This window comes from Dendrobates tinctorius, unplaced genomic scaffold, assembly GCF_039654945.1.
Source record: "Dendrobates tinctorius isolate UK_male_01 unplaced genomic scaffold, ASM3965494v1 ptg000135l, whole genome shotgun sequence".
NCBI lineage: Eukaryota > Metazoa > Chordata > Amphibia > Anura > Dendrobatidae > Dendrobates > Dendrobates tinctorius.
Window position 1 is genome coordinate 15432955 of NW_027361803.1, and position 27771 is coordinate 15460725.

General features: G+C 46.9%; 1 protein-coding gene across 1 annotated transcript in view; it reads left to right on the top strand.

Annotated features, from left to right (window-relative positions):
- The window catches only part of EGFLAM (EGF like, fibronectin type III and laminin G domains), a 145785-nt gene that overhangs the window by 35046 nt on the left and 82968 nt on the right, over nt 1-27771 (top strand). The window contains exons 2-3 of the mRNA XM_073543962.1: nt 6784-6893; nt 27556-27639. Of these exons, the coding sequence (XP_073400063.1) occupies nt 6784-6893; nt 27556-27639 (194 nt within the window). The remainder of the gene's footprint in view (nt 1-6783; nt 6894-27555; nt 27640-27771) is intronic.

Sequence of the window (27771 nt, forward strand, 5' to 3'; positions counted from 1 at the left end):
AGTCTGGAGTCACAGAGCATTGTCTGCACTGGATACATTGTATCAGTCTGGAGTCACAGAGCATGGTCTGCACTGGATACATTGTATCAGTCTGGAGTCAGAGAGCATTGTCTGCCCTGGATACAATGTATCAGTCTGGAGTCACAGAGCATTGTCTGCAGTGGATACAATGTATCAGTCTGGAGTCAGAGAGCATTGTCTGCACTGGATACAATGTATCATTCTGGAGTCACAGAGCATTGTCTGCACTGGATACATTGTATCAGTCTGGAGTCAGAGAGCATTGTCTGCACTGGATACAGTGTATCAGTCTGGAGTCACAGAGCATTGTCTGCACTGGATACATTGTATCAGTCTGGAGTCACAGAGCATTGTCTGCACTGGATACATTGTATCAGTCTGGAGTCACAGAGCATTGTCTGCACTGGATACATTGTATCAGTCTGGAGTCAGAGAGCATTGTCTGCACTGGATACAGTGTATCAGTCTGGAGTCACAGAGCATTGTCTGCACTGGATACAGTGTATCAGTCTGGAGTCAGAGAGCATTGTCTGCACTGGATACAGTGTATCAGTCTGGAGTCAGAGAGCATTGTCTGCACTGGATACAGTGTATCAGTCTGGAGTCAGAGAGCATTGTCTGCACTGGATACAGTGTATCAGTCTGGAGTCACAGAGCATTGTCTGCACTGGATACAGTGTATCAGTCTGGAGTCAGAGAGCATTGTCTGCACTGGATACAGTGTATCAGTCTGGAGTCACAGAGCATTGTCTGCACTGGATACAATGTATCAGTCTGGAGTCACAGAGCATTGTCTGCACTGGATACATTGTATCATTCTGGAGTCACAGAGCATTGTCTGCACTGGATACAGTGTATCTGCTGAGAGCGGGATAAAAAGATTGTATAAGATAAGAAGCAGAGGATGGGTGATGACAGTGATGGCTCCTAACAGGTCATATCTGGTCACTATGTTAATGTCTGTTGTGGCGCCCCCTGGGGATTGTTACCCGTCACTTCACCCCACGCTGGAGAACAAAGTCTATTAATTCAATGCTAAGTGATCTAAAAGCCGCAGTGACAGTCACCTGGGGCCAGTGATGGTGGATTTACATTTAGTGTTTGCTTCTTGTATAATACAACCTGTGCTGACAGCCAAATATACGGCGACTGCACTGTCAGTTACCGGATGTGACTGGGAGTCTCCATTATTGATGTCGACAGCTATTAGGTTTGTGGCATTTCAAGATTCAGTTATTATTTTATCGCCTTTTAAAATGTCTTTTATCTCCTGCGTGGCACCAAATGCCCCCCACAGAGGGAGCCTGGCACCTGATGCCCCCACAAACCCCTGTGAGTTTATATGTCCTCACTGAGCCGCTGACATCATATCCAATGTAGGGTATCCTGAGACTTTAATCCCACCCAGAGCCCATGGTATATTATTCTGCCCACAGAGCCCCTTTCTTCTTAACCCTGCAGAACCCTGCCACTTTATCCCCCAGAGAGCCCCTACCACCCTATTCCCCCTCAGAGTTCATGCCGACTTATACCCCCATAGAGCCCCTTCCACTTTTTCCCCCACAGAGCCCTGCAACTTTTTCCCCCACAGAGCCCTGCAACTTTTTCCCCCGCAGAGCCCTGCAACTTTTTCCCCCGCAGAGCCCTGCAACTTTTTCCCCCGCAGAGCCCTGCAACTTTTTCCCCCACAGATCCCCTGTCCTTTTATTCACCCACAGACCCCTGTCACTTTATTCTCCCATAGAGCCCCTGTCCTTTTATGCCCCCACAGAACCCCTGCCAAGTTATACCTTCACAGAGCTCCTGCCACCCTATTCCCCCATAGAGCCCCTGCCACCTTATACCCCCACAGAGCCCCTGCCACCTTATACCCCCACAGAGCCCCTGTCACTTTATTCCCCCACAGAGCCCCTGTCCTTTTACTCCCTCACAGAGCCCCTGTCACTTTATCCCCACACAGCCCCTGCCACTTTATTCCCCCACTGTCAGTTACCGGACGTGACGGGGAGTCTCCATTATTGATGTCGACAGCTATTAGGTTTGTGGCATTTCAAGATTCAGTTATTTTATCGACTTTTAAAATGGCTTTTATCTTCTGCCTGGCACCTGTCTCCTGATGCCCACCACAGAGCCACTGTCACTTTATCCTCCATAGAGCCCCTGCCACTTTATTCCCCCACAGAGCCCCTGCCACTTTATTCCTCCATAGAGCCCCTGTCACTTTATTCCCCCACAGAGCCCCTGTCCTTTTACTCCCTCACAGAGCCCCTGTCACTTTATCCCCCACAGAACCCCTGCCAACTTATACCTCCACAGAGCTCCTGCCACCCTATTCCCCCACAGAGCCCCTGACACTTTATTCCCCCACAGAGCCCCTGTCACTTTATCCCCCACAGAGACCCTACCCTTTTCCCCCACAGAGCGCTTGCAACTTTATTATCCCACAGAGCCCCTGTCACTTTATTCCCCCACAGAGCCCCTAACACCCTATTTCCCCACAGAGCCTCTCCACTTTATTCCGCCACAAAGCCCCTGTCACTTTATCCCCCACAGAGTCCCTGTCACTTTATCCCCACACAGCCCCTGCCACTTTATTCCCCCACTGTCAGTTACCGGACGTGACGGGGAGTCTCTATTATTGATGTCGACAGCTATTAGGTTTGTGGCATTTCAAGATTCAGTTATTTTATCGACTTTTAAAATGACTTTTATCTTCTGCCTGGCACCTGTCTCCTGATGCCCCCCACAGAGCCACTGTCACTTTATCCTCCATAGAACCCCTGTCACTTTATTCCCCCACAGAGCCTCTGACACTTTTTCCCCCACAGAGCCCTTGCCACTTTATTCCTCCATAGAGCCCCTGACACTTTACTCCTCCACAGAACCCCTGTCACTTTATCCTCCATAGAGCCCCTGTCACTTTTTTCCCCCCACAGAGCCCCTGCCACTTTATTCCTCCATAGAGCCCCTACCACTCTATTCCCCCACAGAGCCCCTGCCACTTTATTCCCCCACAGAGCCCCTGACACTTTATTCCCCCACAGAGCCCCTGCCACTTTATTCCCCCACAGAGCCGCTGCCACTTTATTCCCCCACAGAGCCGCTGCCACTTTATTCCCCCACAGAGCCGCTGCCACTTTATTCCCCCACAGAGCCCCTGACACTTTATTCCCCCACAGAGCCCCTGACACTTTATTTCCCCTCAGAGCCCCCGACACTTTATGCCCCTGACACTTTATTCCCCCACAGAGCCCCTGACACTTTATTCCCCCACAGAGCCCCTGACACTTTATTCCCCCACAGAGCCCCTGACACTTTATTCCCCCACAGAGCCACCGTCACTGTATTCCGCCATTGAGCCCCTACCACCCTATTCCCCCACAGAGCCCCTGCCACTTTATTCCCTCACCAAGTCACTGTCACTTTATTCCCCCACAGAGCCCCTGTTATTTTATCCCCCACAGAGTCCCTGTCATTTTATCCCCTCAGAGAGCCCCTACCACCATATCCCCTCTGAGTCCGTGCCACCTTGTACCTCCACAGAGCCCCTGTCACTTTATTCCCCCCACAGAGCCCCTGACACCTTATACCTCCACAGAGCCCCTGTCACTTTATTCCCCCACAGAGCCCCTGACACTTTATTCCCCCACAGAACCCCTGTCCCTTTATCCTCCATAGAGGATAAAGTCACTTTATTGCCCCACAGAGCCCCTGCCACTTTATTCCTCCATAGAGCCCCTACCACTCTATTCTTCCACAGAGCCGCTGCCATAGAATCGTAGAGTTGGAAGGGACCTCCTGGGCCATCTGGTCCATCCCCCTGCTCAAAGCAGGATTCGCTAAATCATCCCATTCAGATGTCTGTCCAGCCTCTGTTTGAAGACTTCCATTGAAGGAGAACTCACCACTTCTCGTGGCAGCCTGTTCCACTCATTGATCACTCTAACTGTCAAAAAGTTTTTTCTAATATCTAATCTGTGTCTCCTCCCATTCAGTTTCATCCCATTGCTTCTAGTCTTTCCTTGTGCAAATGAGAATAAAGTTGATCCTTCTACAATGTGACAGCCCTTTAGATATTTGTAGACAGCTATTAAGTCTCCTCTCAGTCTTCTCTTTTGCAAACTAAACATTCCCAAATCCTGCAACCTTTCCTCATAAGACAGGGTTTGCAGACCGGTCACCATTCTGGTCGCTCTTTTCTGAACTTGCTCCAGTTTGTTGATGTCTTTTTTAAAATGTGGTGCCCAAAACTGGACACAATATTCCAGATGAGGTCTGACCAAAGAGGAGTAGAGGGAAATAATGACTTCACGTGATCTAGACTGTATGCTTCTGTTAATACATCCTAGAATTGCATTTGCCTTTTTTGCTGCTGCATCACACTGTTGACTCATATTCAGTCTGTGATCTATTAGTATACCCAAGTCTTTTTCACATGTGCTGTCACTTAGCCCTATTCCTCCCATTCTATATATGCTTTTTTCATTTTTATTGCCCAGATGTAGTACTTTGCATTTCTCCCTGTTAAAAACCATTCTGTTATTTGCTGCCCACTTCTCCAGTTTATTTAAATCTTTTTGAATCCTCTCTCTCTCTTCTCTAGTATTAGCTATCCCTCCTAGCTTTGTGTCATCAGCAAATTTAATCAGTTTACCCTCAATTCCTTCATCTAAATCGTTGATAAAGATGTTGAACAATACAGGGCCCAGGACAGAGCCCTGTGGTACCCCACTTGAGACATTCTTCCAACTGGATGTGCAGCCATTTACGACCACTCTTTGGGTCCGATCACTAAGCCAGTTATGAATCCACCTAACAGTTGCCTTGTCCATTCCATACTTAGTCATTTTTTTAATAAGGATTGTATGAGAGACTTTGTCAAATGCTTTGCTGAAGTCAAGATATACTATATCTACAGCATTTCCTTGATCCACCCAATCAGTGATACCGTCATAGAAGGAAATTAAGTTAGTCTGACATGACTTATTAGTTACAAACCCATGCTGACTCTGTTTAATCACTTCATTCTTATCCAGGTATTGACATACATGTTGTTTAATAATTTGTTCAAAGATCTTTCCTGGTATAGAAGTCAGACTCACCGGCCTATAGTTGCCTGGGTCCACCTTCTTCCCCTTTTTGAAGATAGGAACAACAGTTGCTCTTCTCCAGTCTTCTGGCACTTCTCCTGTTCTCCAAGAATTTTCAAAGATTATGGAGAGGGGTTCAAAAATTTCTTCTGCTATCTCCTTCAGTACTCTGGGGTGTAATTCATCTGGACCTGGAGACTTGAATTCATTTAGGTTAGCTAAGTGTTTCCTCACTATCTTTCTGTTTATAGATATCCTGGATTCTTCTATTCCCTTAATAGGACAGTGAATAACAGTTGATGTTACATTTCCTTTCTGAGAGAAAACAGATGCAAAATAGGAATTTAAAAGTTCAGCCTTCTCAACATCCTGTCTTACCATTTCATCATTTTCATCCTGTAAAAATCCTATAGCATCTTTGACTTTTCTTTTACTTTTGACATATCCCCAAAATCCTTTATTATTGCTTTTGACATCTCTTGCAAGCCTCAATTCATTTTCAGCTTTAGATAATCTGATTTGTGCCCTGCAGGTTCTGCAGACAGCATTATATTCTTCTTTAGATATGCCTCCCTCTTTCCATTTTATAAACATTTTTTTCTTCCTTTTTAGCAACTTTATTCCCCCACAGAGTCCCTGTCATTTTATCCCCTCAGAGAGCCCCTACCACCATATCCCCTCTGAGTCCGTGCCACCTTGTACCTCCACAGAGCCCCTGTCACTTTATTCCCCCCACAGAGCCCCTGACACTTTATACCCCCACACATATACTTTGTGTTCTCACAGTCACTGCACTTTGTGCACCCCCTTCCTTGCCCTTCCACTTTGTATCTTTGCACCCGTCCAAGAAAACCCCTTCCGTTATCTGTCCTCCTCCCCCAACAAAGCTTTTGCCACATCACAACAATCCAAAAGTGAGCAGAAGCTTTATAGGCTGGTAAAAATGCCCCTCATTAGATGACAGACTGATGGTCCGTGGTCCAGGAAGCTGAGAAGTCATGTAGATCTCCCATCCACACTGTGCTGGGTAATGTTGGCAGTAACACAAGTGACATGTCGCCTGGTAGGGACTGCTTTGATGGAGACCCCTGACATCTTCATCTTCTTTATTACAGTATTTTGTAACTGTAGTGGCCATATTATATTGTGGCCCCATAGGGCCGGTTCTCCACCGTGGTCAATTGTCTACTAAGGTTGGGTCTCTACCGGGTTCGGTTCTCTACCGGGGTCTATTCTCCACCAGAGTCGGTTATCTGCCGGGGTTGGTTCTCCTACAGGGTAAATTCTCTACCAGGGTTGGTTCTTTACCATGGTTGATACTCCACCAGGGTTGTTTTGTCACCAGGGGCGATTCTCTACTAGAGTCAATTCGCCACCAGGGTTGGTTCTCTACCACGGTTGGTTCTCTACCAGGGTTGGTTCTCTACCAGGGTCGGTTCTCTACCAGGGTCGGTGCTCCACCAGGGTCGGTTCTCTACCAGAGTTGGTTCTCCACCAGGATTGGATCTCTACCAGGGTTGATTCTCCACCAGGGTTGGTTCTCTACTAGGGTCGGTTCTCTACCAGGGTCGTTATCCAACAGTTGGTTCTCTACCAGGGTTGGTTCTCTATCAGATGTAGAATCCAGTCTATATTACATCAGTCATTAATTCTGTGACTTTCCATTTTGCAGAGCGGCTCGGGCCTCCCCTGGACATTCACTTGGAAGCAATTAACTGTACGGCCTTCAGTGTACAATGGAGGATGCCCCGACAGCACGCCAGCACCATCAATGGCTACACGGTAAGGGAATGGATGAAATAACAGGAAAAAAAATCAAAAGGTTCTCCATGTTGAGAATCTGGAACCGTCTGACAAAAAAACTCTGCTCCCCCTTATACAAAGATAGAAAATCAAGAAATCAATCAGCGCAAAAACAACACACTGTTCATAGTGGGGTGTCACTGGAACCACAAATGACTGGGGTGGTGATAATCCGCACTGTGATGGTGTGATATGTTATGTGGGTATTATTTTGTGTCTATTTATATTTTACGGATTTCCATAGTGCTCTTTTGTTGCCCTGTAACATTCCATGTATTTCCCATATTGTCTAGAGTCTCAATTACCTTCCAAAAGTCTGATAATTGAATTAGCTCACTTAAGCCCCCGTTACACACTGCGATATCGCTAGCAATATCGCTGTAAAGTCACCGATTTTGTGACGTAGCAGCGATATTGCTAGCGATATCGCTGCATGTGATACTTACCTCCGACCGGCTCCCCCGCTGGTTATCGCTGATCGCGCGAGAAGCTGCTGGACCATTCCTCGTCGGTCACTTCCTGCGGCGCTTCCTGCTGTGATGACGAGTGACGCGTGGAGCCGGGCGGGAGGTCGCAGGATCGCCTCGTCTGACAGGTAAGTAGCGATCCCCGACCCCTGCTATGTCGCTGGTGAGATCTGCCTGTGTGGCAGCTCACTAGCGACCATCTAGCGATGCACTAGCGATCCTGACCGCATCATATCGCTGGTCGGGATCGCTGGTGAGTCGCAAGGTGTAACGGTACCCTTACTGTCTGCAGCCTGACTGTATCTATGCCTCTTGATGAACCCCCTGTAGTGCCTTAATCCCCAAGGCATTTTTGTCAGGTCTGGGAGGCCTGAAAACCACCCCAACCTGTCTGACTGCCCCTGGACATAAGGAGGGGGCTGGGGTGGACAGGAGCTGTACAAGTCAGACCTTGTGTGGTGATGATCGCGTGAAGACAGCATGTCAGAGAGGAGGGGAAGTATATGGACCCATTTTATCCTCTGTCTGCAGGATTATTGGACTCTCATCTCCTTGGACATTCATCTTGTTACTGAACTGCATTTGTGTTCTGGACTATTGTATCCTCAGTGTGGTGGATTGTTTATGGACCTTTTAGTTTTGCCTATAATAAAGGTCTTGGGATTGTTCACACTTCCCTCGCTCTGTTGATTGTGTGGTATCGGAGAAGGACCCCGTGACAACTGGTGGCAGCAGTGGGATCAACATAGTGTAACCCAATGGAGAACCACCCACAGAGTGAGTACAGAAATTGGACTATATCCAGTTTACAGGAGAGAGCCAGAGATCTGGGCCTGATCTACCAGGGACTGACTAAAGAATCCTTAATTGACCTATTGGTGGATGCTAACCCGGCCACCTCCTCCCAGATGTCTGAAGGACAAGCACTGGAGACAGGGATCCCCACCCCAAAAAGCCAGTAGTTGGTGTGGTACGAAGAAGAGATGGAGGTTCTGGGCCCAGGCGTCTCTCAGGAGTATAAAGAAGAAGCTGCCCGCCGGGCACAGCAGAGACAAGAAGCAATGGAGCTTGAAAGAGGGAGTAATGCAATGTGGAGTGTTAACCCAACGATTCGGGAGCCTGTATGGATCACCCAGACAGAGTTTAAGCCATATGATGAGGCTTCCGGAGATGTGGAGGGGTTATTCAAGGACTTTGAGCAGCAGTGTGCTGTGATGGAGGTGCCCTACTCTGGCTGGATGCATTTGTTGGTGGGACTCCTGAACGGTAGCATGGCGGAGGCTTACCGAACCATTGACTCACAGCGGAATCGGGATTATAACACCGTAAAGCGGACCATCCTGGATTACCATGCTATCACCCCAGACTCATATAGGGCCAAGTTCCGAGACCTCCCATGCACCACGGGGGGATCGTTTAGGATGTATGCACATAAGATGTCCTAGCCATGTCGGAGATGGCTGGAAGCAGAAAACGCCTTTACTGTTGAAGATGTTATACAGGCGTTCCTTATAGAACAATTTCTTGCAAAGTGCCCTGCAGAGGTACGGGAATGGGTCCGGGAGCGCACGCCGTGGATAGAGCTGCAGCCCTGGCCGATGAAGCTCTTACTATCCGACCACAATGGACGAGGCTTCTGGACAATGAACCACGGCCTGCTCCCGTGCCCCGTCCCCCTCCAATTATATCTACCCTTCCACCTAGTCGCAAGCAGATGACAATCACGCCTCACAATCCTAGGCCCCAACAGTTCCGACCACGACCTGGGGGTATCACAGAGAGGAGATGTTATGAGTGTGGGCAACCTGGACATTTGCAATTTGGCTGTCCGTCAAGGATTCGGAGGGAGCTCCACCTCGTCCAGTGCATCTTGTGCACTCCATCCCGCCTGAGGAAGAGCTAACACCACCCCCACCAGAGTGGACCACCGACCCCGGCACCATAGATACCCCTCCCTCCTGGAGTGTACGGACTCCGGCCTTTGTCCTTTAGCTACCTAGAGCAACGGCATCGCCACCTGCAGGATGTCTTAATTGACGGATACAAAGTGTCAAGATTTAGAGACACAGGGGCATTTCTGACTATCGCTGACCCCCGTGTGGTTTGACCCGAGGCAATTTACCAGGGTCCGGGAATTCCCATTGTCCTGGCGGGGGGTGCCCACAAATATATACAGCGAGCTTCTGTGCGTTTGGATTATGGTTGTGGAGAAAAACTGTGTTGGATTGGAGTTATGGGAGGACTTCCTGCAGATATCCTCCTTGGGAACGACATTGGGGAGTTACAGTGCCAATTTGTGGGAGCAGTCACCCGACTACAGGCCCTTCAAGCACTACGTCATCCGGACCCCACCGGGGAGCAACCACCACGAACCGCATCAGAGTCGGTAAGCAATACTTTCGCTGCTACTACATTGGGAGAGTCTTGGGCAAGAGAGGAGTTTAGGAGAGAAATAGAGGGTGACACTACCTTAGCAGCCCTTAGGCGAAAGGCAGAAACTGGGTACAAGGGAGATAATGGGGATGGCTTCACTCGAGAAAACGGACTGTATTATCGTGTAACAAAAGGCAGTGACCAGGGCAACCCTGACGCAACGACCAGGCAACTCATTGTCTCTCAGAAGTACAGGGCACAGCTAGTCCAACTGGCCCATGACATCCCCTTGGCTGGGCATCAAGGGAGAAAAAGGACTGAAAAGAGACTCACCCAAAGTTTTTACTGGCCGGGCATCTCACAGTTGGTAGCCCATTATTGCCGCACCTGCGATGTGTGCCAGCGAATGCGGCATCTAGGAGCTCGACATAAGGTACCCCTGCAATCCCTGCCCATAATTGAAGAACCATTTCAACGTGTAGCTGTCGACATCATAGGTCCTCTGGCCCACCCCAGCCGATCGGGGAAAAAATATATCCTGACCGTGGTGGACTATGCCACTAGGTATCCTGAACCTGTGGCCCTGTCCGGTATTACAACAGTAAAGGTAGCCGAGGCCCTTGTTACCATCTTTACCCGGGTAGTATCTCCTAGTGAAATATTATCGGATCAAGGCACTCAGTTCATGTCAGATCTGGTCCAGTCCCTATGGCATTCCTGTGGTGTTCGAGCCATACGCACCACTCCATACCACCCGCAGACCAACGGACTATGTGAACGCTTTAATGGAACCCTAAAAATATGCTGAGGGCTTTTGCTGACGTTGAAAAAGACTGGGAAAAATACCTGCCACATCTCCTCTTCGCCTATCGGGAGGTTCCCCAAGAGTCCACAGGGTTCTCTCCCTTCGAACTATTGTTTATCCGGAAGGTCTGTGGGCCTCTCAGTCTTCTGAAAGAACATTTGGAGGGAGACATCTCAGATACCGATATGCCCATCGTTCCTTATGTTCTAGAGTTCAGAGACCGTCTCGCTCAGCTAGCTACCTTCTCTAAAGAACATCAGCGAATGGCCCAGTCCAGACATGAAACCTGATTGTGGTGAAACCTCATCCAGGGGGAGCTGGTGAGGGAAGAGAGGTTACACACTAAGAGCAGCAACCCTGAGCAGCAGCACAGGTGCCACAGGTAACGAGAGAGAATAGTCATACAAACCGAGTCAGAAACTAGCAGGAGCAGACGTACCAGAAGGAGCAGCAATACACGTAGTCAAAATACCAAGCCGAGAGTCATAAAGCCAGAACATGAGCACGGGGTCCAAAACGGAAGTCGAAATACGTGGTCGGGGTACAAGTCGGGGAGTCAGATGCCAGAGAGGGAACGTAACAGCAGAGACCAATACCAAGAGACGGGGTCAGAAATCAGTCCGGGTCACACACGTGAATATCAGTCAAAGGCAGGAGGATCACCAAGGTACAAGGGTCAGAGGCTCTAAACTGGAAGCTTGAGCTATCACTAACACTGGTCAGCAGGCTGTGAGAGACTGAAATAGCCCAGCTAGCTCTAGAATGAGGCTGAGGAGATCAACTCCCGCATGACCAGTCCGGAGTGAAGACAGTAGAAAATAAAATCCGGACTGGACCATGACAGTACCCCCCTCTCAGTGGGGGGCCACTGGACCCCCAGGCTTCCCTGGATGACGAGCGTGAAAGGCCCGGACCAACCGATCCGCATGGACCGAACGCGCCGGCACCCATGACCGATCCTCAGGACCGTATCATTTCCAATGAACCAAGTACTGAAGAGAACGACGGAGCATACAAGAATCCACCACCTGTTCCACCTCGTACTCGGTCTGACCATCTACCATAACAGGCGGCGGGTGCGAGGGAGCCTTATCAGAGGAAGGCACCGACGGCTTCAGAAGCGCTTTATGGACACATTAGGAATCCGTAAGGACGGAGGCAAACGCAGGTGAAAGGCCACAGGATTAATCACCTCTAAAATCTCATACGGACCAATAAACTTGGGACTTAGCAGAGGGAATTCTCAGCCTTATGTTTTTGGTGGATAATCATACCTTATCCCCCACCTGATAAGTCGGCCCCACCGAACGTCGTTTATCCGCAAAAAATTTATATTTACCCTGAGCCTCCCCAATGTTTCTCCAAACCTCCTCCAACCACAAAAAGGCCGAATCAGCCCCTGGACACTCCGACTATAGGCCGGTGAGTCTGACTTCTATACCAGGAAAGATCTTTGAACAAATTATTAAACAACATGTATGTCAGTACCTGGATAAGAATGAAGTGATTAAACAGAGTCAGCATGGGTTTGTAACTAATAAGTCATGTCAGACTAACTTAATTTCCTTCTATGACGGTATCACTGATTGGGTGGATCAAGGAAATGCTGTAGATATAGTATATCTTGACTTCAGCAAAGCATTTGACAAAGTCTCTCATACAATCCTTATTGAAAAAATGACTAAGTATGGAATGGACAAGGCAACTGTTAGGTGGATTCATAACTGGCTTAGTGATCGGACCCAAAGAGTGGTCGTAAATGGCTGCACATCCAGTTGGAAGAATGTCTCAAGTGGGGTACCACAGGGCTCTGTCCTGGGCCCTGTATTGTTCAACATCTTTATCAATGATTTAGATGAAGGAATTGAGGGTAAACTGATTAAATTTGCTGATGACACAAAGCTAGGAGGGATAGCTAATACTAGAGAAGAGAGAGAGAGGATTCAAAAAGATTTAAACTGGAGAAGTGGGCAGCAACTAACAGAATGGTTTTTAACAGGGAGAAATGCAAAGTACTACATCTGGGCAATAAAAATGAAAAAAGCATATACAGAATGGGAGGAATATGGCTAAGTGACAGCACATGTGAAAAAGACTTGGGTATACTAATAGATCACAGACTGAATATGAGTCAACAGTGTGATGCAGCAGCAAAAAAGGCAAATGCAATTCTAGGATGTATTAACAGAAGCATACAGTCTAGATCACGTGAAGTCATTATTTCCCTCTACTCCTCTTTGGTCAGACCTCATCTGGAATATTGTGTCCAGTTTTGGGCACCACATTTTAAAAAAGACTTCAACAAACTGGAGCAAGTTCAGAAAAGAGCGACCAGAATGGTGACCGGTCTGCAAACCCTGTCTTATGAGGAAAGGTTGCAGGATTTGGGATTGTTTAGTTTGCAAAAGAGAAGACCGAGAGGAGACTTAATAGCGGTCTACAAGTATCTAAAGGGCTGTCACATTGTAGAAGGATCAACTTTATTCTCATTTGCACAAGGAAAGACTAGAAGCAATGGGATGAAGCTGAATGGGAGGAGACACAGATTAGATATTAGAAAAAACTTTTTGACAGTTAGAGTGATCAATGAGTGGAACAAGCTGCCACGAGAAGTGGTGAGTTCTCCTTCAATGGAAGTCTTCAAACAGAGGCTGGACAGACATCTGACTGGGATGATTTAGCGAATCCTGCTTTGAGCAGGGGGTTGGACCAGATGGCCCAGGAGGTCCCTTCCAACTCTATGATTCTATGATTCTATGAATCTATTCTGGAGAATTTAGTAAAATGAGGGTGAAACCCATAGTTGCAGAAGAAAGGAGAAATACCAGTAGACTGATTGACACGATTATTGAAGGCGAATTCCGCTATAGGTATCACAGAGCACCAATCATCCTGTCTGGATGTGACAAGACACCGCAGGATCTGCTCCAAAGACTGATTGGTCCTTTCAGTCTGACCATTGGTCTCGGGATGGTAAGCCGATGAAAAGGTCAGACTGATGCCCAGCCTTTTACAAAAAGCTCTCCAAAATTTTGCCACGAATTGCACCCCTCTATCAGACACCACACTGACAGGAATACCATGCAACCGAATCACATGCTCAATGAATAGCTTAGATAGAGTCTCAGCATTAGGAAGGCCCGTTAAGGGTACAAAATGTGCTTGTTTACTAAACCTATCCACAACTACCCATATCACGGTTTTGCCATTAGAGGGTGGGAGATCGGTGATAAAATCCATGGACAGGTGAGTCCACGGTCTATCTGGAATTGGCAGTGGCACAAATTCCCCGGCCGGCCGGTTGTGGGAGGTTTTAGCGTGGGCACAAGTTTAGGACACAAAACCAGTGACGTCAGAAGTCAACGAGGGCCACCAGAACAGGAAAGTGATGGCTTTACGAGTGGCCGAGATTCCAGGATGCCCACTCAGAGCTGAGTCGTGGAACTCCCGAAGCACCCTTAACAGATACTGGACAGGCACAAAGAGCTTATTTTCAGGTATGGACGGAGGAGCAAGAGATTGGGCCTCAAGAATCTCCTGCTCCAATCTCGGGGACACCACAGCCACCACCACCCCACGCTGAAGAATGAAGGAAGGATGCTCAGGAGGCGATACCGGATCTAGGCTGTGAGACAAGGCATCCGCCTTCACATTCTTGGAACCTGGTCTGAAAGTGATGGAAAACTGAAATCGGGAAAAAAAAAGTGACCACCTTGCCTGTCTCAGAATCAGACGTTTGGCGGATTCGATGTAAGACAGGTTCTTGTGATCTGTAATGACAGTGATACGATGGACAGCCCCCTCCAAAAAATGCCTCCATTCTTCAAAAGCCAATTTAATGGCCAACAACTCTCGGTTACCCACATCATAATTCCTTTCAGCAGAGGAAATTTTTTTTAGAAAAGAAGGCACAGGGTCTTAAGTTAGTTAATGTGGTGGGCCCCTGGGACAACACAGCCCCCACTCCCACCTCAGAGGCATCCACTTCTATGATGAATGGTTTAGACAAGTCAGGTTGCACCAGTACCGGAGCAGTCATGAAACGTTCTTTTAACAAAGAAAAGGCTGCCACAGCTGGAGCTGACCAGTTTTTGAAATCCGCCCCCTTTTGGGTGAGATCAGTGAGGGGTTTGACCACTTGAGAGAACCCCTTGATGAATTTTCTATAATAATTGGCGAAACCCAGAAATCGCTGGAGACCCTTGAGATCTCTGGGTTGCACCAAATCCACAATGGCCTGTACCTTCGTAGGGTCCACACGAAACCCCTCAGCGGACAGAATGACCCTTAGAAAGGACAATTCTTGAGTAAAAAATGAACATTTCTCCAATTTGGCAAAGAGTGAGTTCTCCCTGAGTCTCTGGAGAACCGCATGAAGATGACCCATATGACATTGTCTATCAGAAGAATATATGAGTATATCGTCAAGATAAACAACTACAAAGCATCCAATAAAATCAGAAAAAAACATGGTTAATGAAATTCTGGAATACCGCTGGTGCGGTAGGCAAACCGAAGGGCATAAGCAAATTTTCACACAGACCCTCAGAGGTGAGAAACGCAGTTTTCCATTCATCCCCCTCCCGCATACGGATGAGATTGTATGCTCCCCTGAGGTCCAACTTCGAGAACCACCTGGCCCCCGACAATTGATTGTACAAATCAGGTATCAGTGGGAGAGGGTAAGCGTTTCTTATGGTTATTTTATTCAGTTCTCGAAAATCGAGGCATGGGCGTAAACCACCATCCTTTTTTTCACAAAAAAGAACCCCGCTGCCACGGGAGAGACAGATGGCCGTATATGCCCTTTACGGAGGCTCTCAGAGATATACTCCTTCATAGCAGCCCGCTCAGGGCCGGAGAGATTGTACAGCCGGGCTTTGGGCAATTTGGCACCGGGAACAAGATCCATGGCACAATCGAATGGGCGGTGTGGTGGTAGAACCTCAGCCTCCTTTTCGGAGAACACATCCTCAAAATCCTTCAGGTACTCCGGAATAACCTCCAGACTGATGGATGACATAGACACAGTAGCAAGACAATTTTCAGAACAACCAGGTCCCCATTTAACAATATCCCGGGACCCCCAGTCAATAACCGGGTTATGCCGTTGCAACCAGGGAAACCCTAACACCAGGGGAGCAGGGAGGTTATCCAAAACAAAGCATGACATGCGCTCCTGGTGTAGGGCCCCCACCCGGAGGGTGAATTCTTTAGAAATGAAGTGGAGACCATCCTTAGTGAGAGGTGTAGAGTCAATAGCCACAATTTTTAAGGGAGTCCCCAACCTAACTGTCCCTAATCTACAGCGAGCCACCAGCTTAGAGTCAATCAGGTTCAGGGATGACCCACAGTCTACAAAAGCCGAAGTATGGAAAAAGCCGCTCTCAACACCAAGTTCCACCTTTAGCAGTATCTTTGAAAAAGAAGAAAAAGGTACCTGAGAGTCTGGGTGACCTCCACGATTATCACCCAGACTCAGCCGCTTGTTAGTCGGAGGACAGGAGGGGCAGTCTTTTTTCCAATGTCCGGGATCTCCGCAGTAATAACACAATTTTCCATCACGTCGCCGTCTCCTCTCTTTCTCCTGGGGGTTGGTGGCTCCCACCTCCATAGGTTCAGATGGAAGCAAAACATCAGGGTTAGCAGGGAAAAACGGAACCCCTCGCTGAGTAACACCTCTCTCCCGCAGTCTCCGATCCATACGGATAGCCTGAGTCATAGCCTCCTCGAATGAGCTGGGAGGTGGATGGAGAGCCAGAGCGTCCTTCAAGCAATCCGACAGTCCTTTCCTGAACAGACATCTCAGTGCAGAGTCGTCCCAGGACACCTCAGTGGACCATCAACGGAATTCGGAGCTGTACCATTCGGCTGAGTGCTTCCCTTGCCCCAGACCCAAAATAGTGTCCTCTGCCACTAGGGCCTCAAAGAACCTATCTACCGACAAACGTTCAGGGGCAGTAGGGGGCAACGAAAAAGCCCAGGATTGGGGACCCTCCCTAAGTAAGGAGATAACAATCCAGAGACGATCGGGGTCTAAGAGAAAAACATAATTTACAACTCTCCTTGAATATGTGAAATTTATCTTTTTCGCCAGAAAATGTGTCAGGAAGTTTAACTGAGGGTTCAGGAGAGTGCAAAATAACATCTACAGAGTCACCTGTTGGACAAACAATATGAGAGGTGTTTCCCTGCATGGTCTTAATAGTCTCAGTCACTTCTTTCTGTAAGTGGGTATGAGACATGACTAAGGGGCTGATTATTCACAGAAAAGTCCTGCGCCATCTGTGTCAAACTGGACACTTGATCTACCAAGTTATGCAGCAGATCCATGACCAAAGAAAAAAAAAAGTGCAAAATCCCGTTTAAATGTATGGGTTAGTGATAATGTAGTGAAACCTCCACCAGGGGGAGCTGGTGAGGGAAGAGAGGTTACACACTAAGAGCAGCAACCCTGAGCAACAGCACAGGTGCCACAGGTAACGAGAGAGAATAGTCAGACGAACAGAGTCAGAAACTAGCAGGAGCAGACGTACCAGAAGGAGCAGCAATACACGTAGTCAAAATACCAAGACGAGAGTCAGAAAGCCAGAACATGATCACGGGGTCTAAAACGTGATAAGAAATACGTGGTCGGGGTACAAGCCAGGGAGTCAGATGCCAGAGAGGGAACGTAACAGCAGAGACGAATACCAAGAGACGGGGTCAGAAATCAGTCCGGGTCACACACGTGAATATCAGTCAAAGGCAGGAGGAACACCAAGGTACAAGGGTCAGCGGCTCTAAACTGGAAGCTTGAGCTATTACTAACCCTGGTCAGCAGGCTGTGAGAGACTGAAATAGCCCAGCTAGCTCCAGAACGAGGCTGAGGAGATTAACTCCCGCATGACCAGTCCGGAGTGAAGACAGCAGAAAATAAACTCCAGACTGGACCATGACACTGATATGACCGTAATGCCAGGAACCGGGAATTTATGGAAGGACAGCAAGTGCTCATGATTACTGATTCCCCTGCCAACAAGCCTCAAGCAGTGTGGGAAGGCCCTTATCAGGTTTTCAAGAAAATTAACGACACTAACTATGTTATTGCCCTGGACTCTAGTGGTCGACGACAGAAAACCCTCCACATTAATATGCTGAAAGACTACCACGACCGATCTCTGCCTGTTCTAGCTGTCTGCCACCCCCCTAGTGATACCGCCGCCGACGAGTGTCTCCCAGATCTCCTCCAGGTTGCCCAAGCGGGAGGATCACTGGAACAAGTGCCCCTGGGCTCCCATTTATCGGATATACAAAAGGACGATATTGTCGCCGTACTAAGGCCGAGAGCTGCTGCTTTTTCCTCAAAGCCGGGGAAGACTACTCTCACCAGTCACCATGTGGAAACCCCCGGACAACGCCCCATCCAGCAGGCTGCCTACCGGGTTCTAGAGGCTTTTCAAGGCATGATAAAGGACGGACTGGAGGAGATGAAACGACTGGGAGTTATTCAGCCATCTCACAGTTCTTGGGCCTCTCCTGTCATCCTGGTCCCCAAGAAGGATGGTACAACACAATTATGCGTTGATTCCAGATGATTAAATGATGCCACCAAGAGTGATGCTTATCCCATGCCCAGGATTGATGATCTATTGGATCGTCTGGCCAATGCCCAATGTTAGGCGTCAGGTTTCTGCGTCTGCTCTGCAGGAATCCAGAGCCTCACATTCTGCGGTCTCCTGCTGTCTTTCTACTGCAGAGGAGATTGCTTTGCAGCAGTCCGCTCCAGAGACTAAGTCCCTCTGTGCTCCTACTGGGCATGCTCACGAGACGATCTCCCATTGGAGATCGGGAGTCATGTGTCCAGGTCCTGTTCCAGATCTCATTGGTCCATCTCGGAGATTTGGAAGGTCCCGCACGGCTATAAAAAGTGCGCATGACCGTTCCGCCATGCGCTAGTATAGACTATACTTGCTATGTGTGAATGCTGACGGATGTATGATTCTGGTGACTAACTTATTATGAAACCCCTTCCCTCTGATATTACGCATGTGGTCAGGGAATTAGTTCAGCAGTCAGCGCCAGTCTGTGGCAAGCCTTAGGCCACTGTGCACACCGCACCTCTGCGCTAGTGTCCGACATAGCGCCTGCTTTGTAGCTGTGTCGTCCAGCGGCAGTGTCCTGCGCCGCGCTGCAGTTGCAGCCCTTCTTGGCGCTTGCAGTAGCGACGCCGCACACATGGTAGGTCTAGACGGACGCAGCTCCTCTGTCTTAGTTCCTGCTCCTGTGACCTTATACCGTGTGTGCATTTACCTGAGGCCTGTGACTCTAAGAGGCTCAGCGTTTTGTATGTTTTTGTTGTGGTGCCTCTGTGTGTGAACAGAGCCCGCTCTGCGCACTTCGGGTGAAGTTGAACCCGTCCGCATTATATCGCCATATTGCTCGTCTGCCATTACTCAGCAGCGGTTGTAAAACCTACTGCAAGGTGGACCCCGAGCGGCGAACGCACTTTATTATTATTTTTATTTAGTGCATTCCGCCGTTCCTAACACCCAATTTGTGACCACGTTAGACTTGAGCAAGGGGTACTGGCAGATACCCCTAACGGAGGACGCTCAGGAGCGCTCGGCCTTCATTACTCCATTTGGGCTTTTTGAGTTCCTGGGAATGCCCTTTGGGATGAAAACTGCCCCCGCTACTTTCCAGAGACTGGTAAATCGACTGTTACAACAATGTCAGGACTTTGCCTGTGCTTACTTAGACGACATCGCCATTTTTAGCACAACCTGGGAGGAACATCTTAAACACTTGGGCATAGTGCTGGACTGTATCCTTACTGCAGGACTGACCATTCGCAAATAAGTGGCAAATAGGGATGGCTGAGGTGCAGTACCTTGGGCATAGAGTAGGGGGGGCCCTAAGGCCTGAGCCTGCCAAGGTGGAAGGCATTAGCAACTGACGTAGACCCCAGGCTAAAAAGCAGGTACTTGCATTTTTAGGAACTGCTGGCTACTATTGAAAATTCGTTACTAATTTCAGCACCTTGGCCAAGCCCCTAACCGACCTGACCCGCAAGAACATGCCTAGGAATGTGACGTGGACGACGGCATGCGAGGATGCCTTTTCAGCGTTATAGACCGCCCTCATCACTGCTCCTGTCTTGGCTGCCCCGGATTATAAGCGCAGGTTCCTCGTGCAGACAGATGCATCCACCTTTAGGATTGGGGCAGTACTTAGCCAAGTGAACGCCGCCGGAGAAGAACATCCTGTTGCTTTTGCCAGTCGGAAACTACTGGACCGGGAAGTTGCCTATGCCACTATTGAAAAGGAGTGCCTTGTCATCGTATGGGCGCTAAAAAAATTGCAGCCATAGTTGTATGGCAGAGACTTTACAATTGTTACATACCACAACCCCCTCACATGGCTGAACCACGTATCAGGGGACAATGGAAGATTGCTGCGGTGGAGCTTGTCCTTACAACCCTACAGCTTCTCCATCCAATACAAGCGGGGAAGCCAACACCAGAACGCCGATGGTCTGTCTCAACAAGAAGAACCATAGGCTCCCCAGGCCGACCTACCTCTGCCACTGTACAAGGAACTATAAACGATTGAGCAATGCGGACTAAAATGAGCAGGCCAGAGGTCTGTGTAGACCTCACGGCGTGCTCACTTATTATGAGGGGGAGAGGTTGTGATGATTTGATATGTTATGTGGGTATCATTTTGTGTCTATTTATATTTTACGAATTTCCATAGTGCTCTCTTGTTGCCCTGTATCATTCCGTGTATTCCCCATATTGTCTAGCGTCTCAATTAACTTCCAAAAGTCTGATAATTGAATTAGCTCACTTACTGTCTGCAGCCTGACTGTATTTATGCCTCTTGATGAACCCTCTGTAGTGCCTTAATCCCCAAGGCACCTTTGTCAGGTCTGGGAGGCCTGAAAACCACCCAAACCTGTCTGACTACCCTTGGACATAAGGAGGGGGCTGGGGAGGACAGGAGCTGTACAAGTCAGACCTTGTGTGATGATGATCGTGTGAAGACAGCACGTCAGAGAGGAGGGGAAACATATGGACCCATTTTATCCTCTGTCTGCTGGATTAATGGACTCTCATCTCCTTGGACATTCATCCTGTTACTGAACTGCATTTGTGTTCTGGACTATTGTATCCTCAGTGTGGTGGATTGTTTATGGACCTTTTAGTTTTGCCTATAATAAAGATCTTGGGATTGTTCACACTTCCCTTGCTCTGTTGATTGTGTGGTATCGGAGAAGGACCCCTTGACACGCACCTTTCTATGTTTTTTTTGCAGATTCCATAGAAAGCACTACTCCATGACGTAAAACTAATCCTTGTGCTGATCCGTGGCGCACCAAACTGCAGCAAATATATTTCTAAATACATGTACATTCAGAGTTGCCATAGGGATCCAAAACACCACTGTCATCAAGAGGCACATTCTAAAGGAAATTATATATGCAGTGGATTGCGAAAGTATTCACCCTCCCCCTACCTTGGCATTTTTCATGTTGTGCTATACCTCACAACCTGGAATTTCACAGTTATTTTTTAGGATTTCCATTAGTTCATGTAAAAAACATGCCTACAACTGTGAACATTTGGTTTTCTTTTTTTTTTTGTGAATAAAACAACAAGTAGAACAAAATAACTGAAAACCTTAGTGTGCATAGCTATTCACTGCCCCTAAAGTTAGTACTTTGTAGAGCCTCCTTGTATGGCAATTACAGCTGCAAGCCGCTTTTGGATAAGTCTTAATGAGTTTTCTACATCTTGCTTCTGGAATTTTTGCCCATCCTTCAAAGACAAAACTGTTCCAACAGCATGTTGCTGCCACCACCATGTTTCACTGTGGAGATGGTGTTCTTGGGGTGATGAGCTGTGTTGGTTTGGCGCCAGACATTTCATTTAACTTGGCGGTCAGAAAGTTAAATTTTGGCCTCATCTGACCATGGCACCTTCCTCCGTACATTTGGGGAATCTCCCACTTGTCTTTTGGCAAACTTAAAATGAGCCTTAAATTTTTGTGCATAAGTAAAAGCTTTTTCTACCCACTCTTTCATAAAGGCCACCTCTATGGAGTGTACGGCTTATTGTGTTCATATGGACAGATGCTCCAGTCTCTGCTTGGGAACTCTGCAGCTCCTTCAGGGTTACCTTTGGTCTCTGTGCTGCCTCTCTGATTAATGCCCTCCTTGCCTGCGCTGTAGAGCTTTGATGGGCGGCCCCCTCTCTTGGCAGGTTTGTTGTGGTACCATTATCTTTCCATTTAATGATAATGGATTTGATAGTGATTCGGGGATTATCAGAGATTGGGATATTTTTTGATAACCCAACCCTGACTTGTACTTCTCAACAGCTTTGTCCCTGACATGTTTAAAGATCTCCTTGGTCTTTATGGAATTGTTTGGAGATCTCCTTTTTCTTCGTGGTGTTGTTTGGAGATCTCCTTTTTATTCATGATGTTGTTTGGAGAACTCCTTGGTCTTCATGGTATTGTTAGAAGATATCCTTGATCTTCATGGTGGTGTGTGGAGATCTCCTTGGTCCTCATGGTGTTGTTTAGAGATCTGATTTGTCTTCATGGTGTTGTTTGGAGATCTGATTGGTTTTCATGGTGTTGTTTGGAGATCACCTTGGTCTTCATGGTGGTGTTTGGAGATCTCATTGGTCATCATGGTGTTGTTTGGAGATCTCCTTGGTCTTCATGGTGTTGTTTGGAGATCTCCTTGGTCTTCATGGAGTTGTTTGGAGATTTCCTTGGTCTTCATGGTGGTGTTTGGAGATCTCCCTTTTCTTCATGATGTTGTTTGGAGAACTCCTTGGTCTTCATGGTATTGTTAGAAGATATCCTTGATCTTCATGGTGTTGTGTGGAGATCTCCTTGGTCCTCATGGTGTTTGGAGATCTGATTGGTCTTCATGGTGTTGTTTGGAGATCTGATTGGTCTTCATGGTGTTGTTTAGAGATCACCTTGTTCTTCATGGTGGTGTTTGGAGATCTCCTTGGTCTTTATGGTGGTGTTTGGAGATCTCCTTGGTCTTCATGGTGTTGTTTGGAGATCTCCTTGGTCTTCATGATGTTGTTTAGAGATCTCCTTGGTCTTCATGGTGTTGTTTGGAGATCTCCTTGGTCTTCATGGTGTTGTTTGGACATCTCCTTGGTTTTCATGATGTTGTTTGGAGATCTCCTTGGTCTTCATGATGATGTTTGGAGATTTCCTTGGTCTTCATGGTGGTGTTTGGTTGTTGGTGCCTCTCGTTAATGGTGTTGCAGCCTCTGTGGTTTTTGAGAGAATGTAAAATGTATATACTGACAGACCATGTGATCTGGGTGTAGTTCTGCCTGTGACATTCCCGCTCCCTGTGCAGAGTTGCCATAGGGTTCTAATCGCCATCCTCATCAGTATCCATGTGAGTTACATAAGGATATAAAAAAGGAAATGGGACTTGTTTTAAAGCTTTTCTCGCCATTCATAGTTGTCATAGGAATCCGAATCAATAATCTCATAAAACTTCACATCTTAAAGGAAGTTACATGTTAATATGAACAAAGGACCAAATGTCGCTGTTTTCCTGAATCCGGCGATGTTTTTCTTTTGTTCCTGCTCCTCTCCATTCCTGAGATATGGCCTCTTCTTCCCTGTATATAAATCTGGTCATGTAAAACAAATGGGTGTGGTGGTTAACTGTTCCTTGTGGGCATCATCTTAATGGCCACACCTATTTGCCTAAGAAAGAAACTAGAAGATGGGGCTATATCTCAGCAACCGAGAGGCGCAGGAATAAAAGAAAAACATCGCCGGATTCAGGAGAACAGCGGCATTTTCAACAAGTAAAGAAAAATTATATTTCTATGGCAAGTGACAACTCTCCTTTAACCCCTTAGCGACCGCCGATACGCCTTTTAACGACGGTATTTAAGTGTACATAAACCACAGCGCCGCTAATTCACGGCGCTGTGGAGAAAGTGAATAGCGCCCCCCAGTGTCGGATTTTCTCCGGGGTCTTGGCTGCCGGGGGTAGCCGAGATCCTAGAGAACATGAATCGTTTGGTTTTTACCGACCCCGCTTTTGCGATCGCTGTTATTAACCCTATAACGGCGACCGCAAAAAAAAAGCCGCGATTGTGCATTAAATTTCTCTTTCCTCTGATGTGATCGCACATCAGAGGAGAGAGAACTAGGGTCCCCGATCCCCCCGGTACCTCTCCGTGGTCCAGGGTCCCCTCCCGGTCGTCCCGCGTCCCGCCGGCGTCCTCCGGTGGGCGCCGCCATCTTGGATCCGGACAAAATGGCGAGCGCATGCGCAGTGCGCCCGATGGGAATCTGCAGACTCCGGCTGGCAGGTTCCATTCTTTCATTTTGATCACGATGATAAACTATCACCGTGATCAAAATAAACAAAATAGTACATAATCCCCCCCCCCGTTTATCACCCCCTTAGTTAGGCCAACATAACAAAATAAAAAAAATATATTTTTTTTCAGTTTTCCATTAGGGTTAGGGCTAGGGTTAGGGTTAGGGTTGGGCTAGGGTTAGGGCTAGGGCTAGGGTTAGGGCTAGGGTTAGAATTAGGGTTAGGGCGAACTAGGATTAGGGTTAGAATTAGGATTAGGGATTAGGGTTGGGATTAGGGTTAGGGGTGTGTTGGGGTTAGGGTTGGAGAAAGAATTGAGGGGTTTCCACTATTTAGTGAATATATATTTCCCTTAAAAACAATTTTAATTCCTTATTATAGTAAAAAACACCTAACCCAGTGTGTAGGGTAAAAAAAACCCATATAACCCACAATATTAACACACAAAAATTGCCTGCAATATGCCTCACTGACTCCTTCCTTGCCGTGGAGGCCACCCCGACGCGTTTCCCCGTTTGCATCCGGCATCAATATGCATTCCTCCTGATGAACCGTGCAAACGGGGAAACGCGCGGGGTGGCCTGAACATACGCTAAGTTCCAATTATTTGCATCATTGTATATTGCTCTATTTTTAAGGCCTTATTTCCCTACGATTGAGGGGCCATCTATTGGTATTACGGTATTACCATATGTGATTAAGTCTTTTATTAATGAGGGAGATTATTGCTCCTAGGTTAATGAATATGCCGCTATGTGTGTAACACTCTTTGAGGTGGCTTAAATATATGTTAAATTTCAAAGTGCTCACCACACATCTAGATAAGTTCCTTAGGTGGTCTAATTTCCAAAATGGGGTCATTTGTTGGGGGTTTCCACTGTTTAGGTACATCATGGGCTCTCCAAAGGCAACATGACACCCGCAGACCATTCCATCAAAGTCTGCATTCCAAAATGGCACTCCTTCCCTTCCGAGCTCTCCCATGCGCCCAAACAGTGGTTCCCCCCCACATATGAGGTATCGGCGTACTCAGGACAAATTGCACAACTGTGGGGGTATGATTTCTCCTTTTACCCTTGTAAAAATTTGGGGGCGAAAAGATCATTTTTGTGGAAAAAAAATTGATTTTTTATTTTCACGGCTCTACGTTATAATCTTCTGTGAAACACTTGAAGGTTCAAAGTGCTCACCACACATCTAGATAAGTTCCTTGAGGGGTCTAGTTTCCAAAATGGGGTCACTTGTTGGAGGTTTCCACTGTTTAGGCACATTAAGGGCTCTCCGAACGCAACATGGCATCCGATCTCAATTCCAGCCAATTCTGCGTTGAAAAAGTCAAACCGGCGCTCCATCCCTTGCGAGCTCTGCCGTGTGCTGAAAAAGTGGTTTACCCCCACATATGGGGTATCTGCGTATTCGGGAGAAATTGTACAACAAATTTTGTGGTTGATTTTCTCTTTTAACACTTATGAAAATAAAAAAAAATTGGTTTTGAAGTAAATTTTTTGCAAAAAAAAAGTTAATGTTAATTTTTTCCTTCCACATTGCTTTAGTTCCTGTGAAGCACTTAAAGGGTTAATAAACTTCTTGAATGTGGTTTTGAGCACCTTGAGGGGTCTAGTTTTTAGAATGGTGCCACTTTTGGGTATTTTCTGTCATGTACACCCCTCAAAATGACTTTAAATATGATGTGGTCCCTAAAAAAAAATGGTTTTGCAAATTTTGTTGTAAAAAAATTGCTGGTCAAATTTTAACCCTTATAACTTCCTAACAAAAAATGAGAAATTCCTAGTCAACTTTTAACCCTTATAACTTCCTAACGAAAAAAAATTTTGCTTCCAAAATTGTGGTGATGTAAAGTAGACATGTGGGAAATGTTATTTATTAAGAAATTTGTGTGACACATCTCTCTGATTTAAGGGCATAAAAATTTAAAGTTATAAAATTGCAAAATTTTCAAAATTTTCGCCATATTTCCGTTTTTTTCATAAATAAACACAAGACTTATCGAAGAAATTTTACCACTAACGTGATGTACGATATGTCACGAAATAACAATGTCAGAATCAGCGGGATCCATTAAAGCATTCCAGAGTTATAACCTCATAAAGGGACAGTGGTCAGAATTGTAAAAATTGGCCCGGTCATTAAGCTGCAAACTGGCTCTGTCGCTAAGGGGTTAAGTAATTGCTGTCTTAATTGACACCATGCAAGTGGAGGAGGCGACCTAGTTCTGGCTCCATCCATCAGTCGTATAAGAAGAGAGGACAATATAAAGTGACGGAGTCGAGTGTTTGATGGCGTCCGTGGACTTTCTCATCCTCCTCGTTTCTCAGGGGCGCCATATTTAAAGACCATCTGCATAAACTCCGAGCGCGTCGATAAATTCACCTCGAAACCAAACAAGATGATAAATAAGGTTAATAAATTATCAACAGGAGCCGCAGTAAAAATTAATTGTACACAGCCCCCCCGGGTATTGGAGTCGGCTGCGGGCAGGAGACCAATTACATCTATTGATGAAAAATGATATCATAAATTACAGGTGCTGGAAAGTTAGAAGAAGAAAGGAAGGAAATTCCAAAACACAGAGGATTTTCACCTGCTGGAATCATTAGCCGGAGCCGCACTTTGTGGATCGAAGCCGAGAGATGGGTCGCGTAGAACGCTGTCATTTATTGCCGCAGAAAATGAGTTTATCCTCTGGAGATAATGCTGGAGAGGAGATCTGGGGGTCCCACCAGACCCTCCTGACGCAATTGGATGACCATTTCCACCTTCCACCTAATTAGTAACAATGGGACAGACAGACTAATCAATAAGAGGATGTAGCCGGAATGAGCTGACGGAAAGAAGAAAGATCGCCGAGTATCTAGAAGAGACGCTCCCTCGTCCTTTCATCATCATGTGTCACATCATGTACATCACCACAGCATTAGTGACCATCGGGGGATGTATTAGGATATATATCGACGTCAAAAATACAGCGCCACTTCTGTCCACAGGTGGTGCCTGGGATTGCACCTTATCCCATTATATTCACTGAAAACAAAAGTAGCATTCTTTCTTTTTTTTCCAGTCCTTTGCATCCCCTTTATGACACCCCCTACTTTGGAGAGTTCCGTTGTGATTTTTTATTTTGCAGCTCATATTTGTAAAGATTCTTAAACGCAGAAGGAAGTCAACATTCCGTTCTGTAAATCTGTAAATAATAAAACCCTGCAGTCACCACTAGAGGGAGCTACACGTGCGTACAGATAATTGGAATTCCTTTAGCTCCCTCTAGTGGAGGCTACAGGAATCTTCTAGGATCATGCGCCGATAAAGAAGCAGATTGAAGTGAATGCAAGTCGTACTACTAAGGGTTAACACGGCCATTGTTGACCCTGTATTAGGCCATTGATTGTGTCTTGGAAGAATCCAAAAGAAGTCTTCTCTCTTCCTTCCTGCCTCATCTGTATAGGAGTAGCCACTGTAACCTATCCCTATCACAGCCTCCGTTATTAGCACAGAGGAGCCTTTTGGGAACCTCAGTACTTTTGATGCCTTAATAGATTCCAGGTTTTAACATTTTATTTTCATTGATTTTTTTTTTTTTTTTCAATAATGTGTTTCTCGTTTTCTCTCCTGCAGGTTTTCTACACCGAAGTAATTAACGGCAAACACGTGAAACAGCAAACCCAGGACGTTCCCCTTACACTGGACATGTTGAATGTGGTACGTTACATAATTGCAGGACTTATTTTTAGGATTTCTTTTATGGATCGGTGGGAATGAAAGCTGCAGAAATACTCATCATCACTGTGTGGATCAGCTTGCATTGTATTTTGATAGATTGGACTTTTAATG